Raw genomic sequence first — 6727 nt, forward strand, 5'->3', positions numbered from 1 at the left:
GCCGGTGGAGTCGCCCCCTGCTGGCTGCTGGAGGGGACGCAGGTTTAAGGCGCCCCCTGCTGGACGCAGGTTTAAGGCGCCCCCTGCTGGCTGCTGGAGGGGACGCAGGTTTAAGGCGCCCCCTGCTGGCTGCTGGAGGGGACGCAGGTTTAAGGCGCCCCCTGCTGGCTGCTGGAGAGGACGCAGGTTTAAGGCGCCCCCTGCTGGCTGCTAGAGGGGACGCCGGTTTAAGGCGCCCCCTGCTGGCTGCTAGAGGGGACGCCGGTTTAAGGCGCCCCCTGCTGGCTGCTAGAGGGGACGCCGGTTTAAGGCGCCCCCTGCTGGCTGCTAGAGAGAACGCAGGTTTAAGGCTCTTCAACGCTGGCTTCAGGCACGAGAGCCGGAGGTTGTCGCTTAGTTTTCAGCCTGTTTTAGCATCCCAGCTACTGTCACAGACGAAATATCGTCACGTCCAGTTGCAAAAAATCAAGATGGCGCCAAACTCGAGGCTTCAGACCTGTAGTCCAGAAAACAACAGGTGACGTCACGGAGATGAAACGGGACTCGTTTACCTCTAAAGGTTACCTGAAACAGGTTAAAGCAGCAGTTCAGCACTTGTTCTGTCTTTCAGAGAGTGAAACAAGAAGATGGGAAACACGTCTGTTCATCAGGAATGGAGCTGAAGTTATGACGTTGTTAGCCTAGCTTAGCATAAAGACTGGAAGCAGGGGGAAACTGCTAGCCTGACTGACCACAGTTGGAAAATACACCTGAGGTTTACTGAATAAGAGGGGCTTATTTTTTTGTTTTGTTTTAGCTGTACACTAACAGAACCGTAAAATCTACAGCTTCAGGGGAAGTTCTGGAAATACTTCCTCACAAACAGCAGCGTATCCAGCGTGGCCAGGGGTGGCGCTCCGCCTCACCTTGATGAACTCCAGTTTTAGGTACTCGGCCATCTGATAAGTCTTGCAGACCCTGAAAATGTTTCCGATGATGTCCTCCGGAGAGTAGCCCAGCGCCCACAGCTGCTCCACCACCTTGTAGGCCTCGTCGATGTTCCCATCCACGCAGTGTCCCAGCATGCTTTTCACCAGCAGAGGGTGAGGCTCGTCGCACACTTTGAAGACATTCTCGCTGTTGATGTAGCCGAAGCCGGAGTTGGTGGACTGCAGGTTGTTTAACGCCTGGAAACAAACAAACAAAAAAATAAATAAAACAGGAAGTCAGCAAAACAACCGTGGTGCCTTTGAGGCGAGCGCTGGACTCTTAGCTCCGCCCCTCACCTGTCTCATGTCTCCCTGGGCGGTGAAGATGACTGCTTCCAGCCCGTCGTCTGACACAGACAGACGCTCCTGCTCCACCACCTCCTGCAGCCGGGCCAGGATCTGTCCGTCGGTCAGTTTGGAGTACCGCAGCACCGCGCAGCGAGACTGGATCGGCTCGATGATCTTATCGGAGGCGTTGCAGGCGAGAGCGAAGCGCGTCGTCTTCGAGTAGATCTCCATGATCCTCCTCAGAGCCTGCTGGGCTCCGTCTGTCATGCTGGGAGGAGGACGGAGACATTACAGGTGTTTCCAACAGCTACCAGACCAGATCTGTCCTGGAAACAAACTGCACATTCAAATGGTTCAGACGGTCCCTAGCTCCTCCTACAGGAACAGGCGCGTTGGAAAGACATTCAGGTCTCAGCGCTACAAACTGCATCGTCACCTTTGCTGATTTTGAGATGATCAAAACTGTGAAACGTCTGCCACCAACAAAACTGGGCCGCAGAAACAGACGAATGTTGAACGTCAAATAACTTTTTCCATCCACAACTCTTTACTGGTTTCCTTCTCGACCAGTTGAGGTGGAGCCGTTTTATGCAAAGTGTACTGGGACCACGCAGCTGGTGGTTTTACACTTTAAATAAATTTGACTTCATTTGACTTAAGTGTTTGCTGCAGCTGTTCTAGTCACAGATTTCAGGTACCAACAGAAACTACTGTAGAAAAACGAGAACTGTTGTCTAGAGATGAAATTAATCTGCCGAAAAAATCGTCCCTAATTTACTTCATTAAGCTCAGCTCCACGGTCCCTCGTTGTCAGACTCCTCTGAACACTGAGATAATTATCAGGATGTACAGGACAGAGCTAAATAATCAACTTTTAGACATTTGTTAATCGAGTCACAATCTCCCACCCCCAAGGTAAAGAAATCACTGTGAAGTTCGGCAATAAATTTATAATTTGAACTCAAAATTTATTACTTCAAACGTGAGCAGTTCAATCTTTCTCAGATAAATTAAAACATTTTTTTAAAGGTCTAAAAAAACTGAAAGTATCAAGAATTTCACTAGAAAAAAAAAGCAAAAATTCGATAAAGGTAAACTTAATTTTGCGCGACAGGATTTTTTCTTGTCCGTTAAAGTATCTGGTGACCCTGCAGATTTATCTTGGACCTCTTTCAGGGGGGACTGGTCACAATCTGCAATGTTAAAGGCAAAGTCAGCTCCCCTGGTAATAAAACACCTGTGGCCTCACCTGTCGGCTTCATCCAGGATGATGATCTTGTGCCGTCCTTTGGGCAGTGTGACTTTCTGCTGAGCAAACATCTTGATCTTGTTCCTCACCACGTCGATTCCCCTGCAGACACAACAGCAACACTCGCCATCGACTCACGTAACATCAACTATAAAGCCAGCCCGCGTGTCGGGTTGTGAACTTCGGCGGAGTAGTTTAACCAGCCAGCGAGTGGACGTCTGAGGCGAGATCTCACCTGTCGTTTGAAGCGTTGAGCTCCAGCACGGCGTCTTTCATGGAGGCTCCCAGCAGAGCTCGGGCCAAACACAAGATGCTGGTGGTCTTTCCTGTGCCTGGAGGACCTGGATCACAGCAGTCAGGATTATTTTTCCTCACTAATAGTAAAAATACAAATGACTCACAGTTTGCTTGATTCGGGCGGCGACGAGGTTTGGTGTTGGTGACAAAAGCTTTACAATTTATCAGTTTTAAAGTCGACCGCCATTTTAGCGACGTAGCGGAAGGGGCGGGACCAACAACACGGGAGAATTGGGAGAGAGGGGCCAACAACAGCACGGCTTTTACGAGTTTCGTACACTATTTCATCACTAAATCCACTTCTGAGAAGTTTTGAGGCGAGAAATCAAATGGAATATTGGCAGTTTTACGAAAAGCGATGGTGGATTAAAAATGTGCTTGAAAGTTTTCAGACCAGCTCCGCAGGTGGCGGCGGGGGAAGCTAGCGAGGCCGGAGACACAGCAGTTTAGATAGTTTAAATGTTCATACTGCTGTTATTCTGTCATTGCATTTGAGTAGTTTAAATCAAATTACTTTGCTCATGATGTACAGAAAATTCTTGGTTTGTGAAACTTAAATGAAAATTAAGTATGTACATAATAGTATGAAAAGGTGACTGTCGTTACTTTATTTGTTAAATTATTATTCTTGCGGTTATTATGGAGCTCTGCAGGCGGCCTCTGTGCTGGGGGGGTTGTGCAATCTTGCGACAGTCATTTCCAGTTAGTGCACAACAGCAGAGTTTGATCTGAGAAAACACTACTCTGTCAAAATGAACACACTAAGCAAGTAAGTACACAGTGTACTGCATGTTAGTGTACTCAAGGAAGTACAGCAATTGTCTGTTGTTTTCCCACCTGATGGAAAAGTGAAGCCTGTTTGCGTTCGCCAACATCTCTCCTCCCCTTCAGACTGAGCAGCTTCTACAGCTACTGCTATGTAACTTAACATTAGATCAATTTATAGAAAGTGACTGGAAGCTGGATTTTATTACTGCCTACTTGTCCAGTGTTGAGAACATCAGGTTTTCTCAAGTTTTCAGTCTGAAAAAGTGGGTTTGGAAAAGAAAGGACGGAGGTGACCGGAGGAGCTGAGGTTAGTGAAGCTAATTAGTGATGCAAACTAGTGAGGAGACGTTTATTTTTGGATTTTAATGTTCAGATAAAATGCAGCTCAGAAGGGAGGAGGTTTCTCATGTTGCACAGAAAAGGCAAACATGAACAGTCGTGTCTATAATGATTCTGAGGTCACATTAACAGGGTTTTAAGGGGTGATGCCCAAAACATGCTGTGGCATCACTGTAAAATCACTGTGGAGCAACAGAACCAACCAAATTACTTTATCCGGATCTAAAGGTTGTCGTTCCTCCAGCAGACTGATCTTTGGCTGTTGTTTATTTATTACCTGCTCTCGCTTTTCCAACTATTTGTTCAGAGATATGGTGAAAATAACGGCCCAATATGATGTGAAATTACATATTTGTCTTTGGACAAATCAAAACATTCATCTAAAGCTCACATTAAACTGGGAGAACACTGCAGTTTTAAGCTCTTCTAAAAGGTGCATCGCATGCTCATGAATACAAGAGCAAAGTTGTGTTGGGGTTTTTATATTCAGGCACAATTTTTGCTTCACTGCTGCTGCTACAACTCCATCTAAGGGGAAACACTGATTACTGTTACTTAGGAGTTTTAAAGTCAGCTGCAGAAGACATTTTGACTATATTATTTGGTTACTGTACACAAAACAACAGAAACGCAATTTCAGGAATGTTGACTCTGGATTGGCGTTGCGTTTGTGAAGCAGTATAAATATCTTGGAACAGTAATTTAAAATCGATCTGACCCTGAAATTTGATGCGATCTCTAAAAAGGAACATCAGTGTTCTTCCTCAGAAAGTAAAATGTTTTTAATGTTGAAAAGTCATTTATTGAATCTGATCGCACGGCGTGGTGACCTGAACACCAGGGACAGGTGAGCGTCTCTCCCCTGACTGTCGTCTGCAAGGCCAGGTCCATATTGATCTCCACAAACCAGAGTATGTAACAGTCAGGTTGTAGATTTAAAGCACCGCTTGTTTTAGGTTTATAGCGTACTGTTTGTACGGTTCACGTGTTATTTTTTTTTTGTACATGTGTTGTTTCTGATCTGATCTTTGTTTTATGTTTTATCTTGACTGCAAATTACGTTTCCCAATTTGGGATAATAAAATGAACTGAACAACGGCACTAACTGCCATATTGCACATATTCCTATTATCCTTCTGTATTTAATTTTAGATATTTATTACAAATCCTCTCCCCCGTAACATGTTTGGACAACACAAATCCATGCACATGCCGCATTGTTGTGTTTTTCCTTGTACACACAGTCACATAGACAATTATTTTCTAACTTTGCATCTGTTTATTCCATATTTATATATTTTTTAAAAAATCTTCTTAGCTGTATGTTTATGTCTTTGTCTAGCACCTCATCACCAAAGCAAATTCCTCATAAGCGTAAACTCTGATTCTTCTTTAGACCTGGATATTTTCTGCTTTGTGACAGTAAACTAGAGTATATTTGGACAAAACAAGAAACACTGTTCAACAGTTTTTCCTATTGATTAATCTTGAAAATAATCGACAGTGACAGAATAATAGTTACTTGCAGCCTTAGTATTGTGGACAGGGATGCAGGGGTTTATCTAAATTAAATGTTTTGAGCTTAGTGGCGACCTTTTGCAGATCAACACCGACTCTGTAGTTGTTTTTAAGCAGTTAAACTCTTCTGCATGTGCACATTGTCTTTTTATTACGGGGTTCCTGGAGCACCACGCGAGGCGGACTGACTCCAACCTGCAGCCTCCACTTTTTAACGTCGCTCCCTGTCCAGGTGCGCACTGACCTGCGATGATGATGTTGGGGACGTTTCCCTCTCTGGCGAACACCTCCAGCCGGCTCACCGTCTCCTCGTTCCCCACGATCTCCCTCAGCTTCAGCGGCCGGTATTTCTCCACCCACGGCAGCTCGTACGACCCGCCGCCGGAGCTTTTCACCGAGCCCTCCCCGGCGTCCGTGTCCGCCTTCTGGCCGCCTTCCGTCGGCTTCTTCTTCTCGCATTCAGCCTCCGCCATCTCCACGTCCATGATGCTGCCGGGCTTCCTGTCAACTTCCCGTCCGTCAGCGCGCGAACCGGCCGCGGGGAGTTTTTCCCTCCCTGAACCAAACCACGCGATAGTAAACTGACGCCTCATTGGTCGAGCGCGGCGGCATCGGGGGCACTGATTGGTCGAGGGCTGCGCGCTAAAGATATCGCGATATTTGCGTCCAGGAATGTTGGAAGCGAAGACGTCACAAACAAAACAAACAATAAGTAATAATAATAATAATAATCCTTATTTGTAGAGCACTTTTCAAAAACAAGTTACAAAGTGCTTTAACAAGTGTAAAGAATAATACAAAAAAAAACAAGAGCATGAAAAAATAATATAAAATTAGTGAAATAGAATAAAATAAAAGGGATAAAATAAAGTCAAATAAGATCGGGAAAAGCTCTCATATAAAAGTATGTTTTAAGAAGGGACTTAAAAGAGTTCACTGACTCAGCTGACCTGATTTCCTCGGGCAGGCTGTTCCAGAGCCTCGGGGCCCTGACAGCAAACGCTCTGTCCCCTTTAGTTTTCAGTCGAGACTCTGGAACAGACAACAGACCTCTGCCCGAGGATCTCAAGGTACGTGCTGGTGCGTATGGGACTAAAAGGTCAGAAATATAACAAGGCGAGAGGCCATGAAGAGCTTTAAAAGTGATCAATAGAATTTTAAAGTCAATTCTAAAACATACTGGGAGCCAGTGTAATGAAGCTAAAATAGGAGTAATGTGGTCATATTTCTTTGTTCTGGTTAAAAGCCTGGCAGCTGAGTTCTGGACAGTCTGGAGTCGATCAATAGATTTTTGGGTTAA

The 6727-nt window shown here is 45.4% G+C and overlaps 1 protein-coding gene across 1 annotated transcript in view; it reads right to left on the reverse strand.

The window, feature by feature from the left end:
* rfc2 (replication factor C (activator 1) 2) overlaps positions 1-6036 on the reverse strand; it is a 7497-nt gene extending 1461 nt beyond the window's left edge. Inside the window, exons 1-5 of the mRNA XM_046057629.1 lie at positions 5672-6036; positions 2741-2846; positions 2506-2607; positions 1266-1524; positions 906-1166 (exon numbers count right to left, since the gene is read on the reverse strand). Coding sequence (XP_045913585.1) covers positions 906-1166; positions 1266-1524; positions 2506-2607; positions 2741-2846; positions 5672-6020 — 1077 coding nt within the window. The 5' untranslated portion in view covers positions 6021-6036. The remainder of the gene's footprint in view (positions 1-905; positions 1167-1265; positions 1525-2505; positions 2608-2740; positions 2847-5671) is intronic.
* Between the last annotated feature and the right edge of the window lie 691 nt (positions 6037-6727).

Source organism: Micropterus dolomieu, linkage group LG08, assembly GCF_021292245.1.
Source record: "Micropterus dolomieu isolate WLL.071019.BEF.003 ecotype Adirondacks linkage group LG08, ASM2129224v1, whole genome shotgun sequence".
NCBI lineage: Eukaryota > Metazoa > Chordata > Actinopteri > Centrarchiformes > Centrarchidae > Micropterus > Micropterus dolomieu.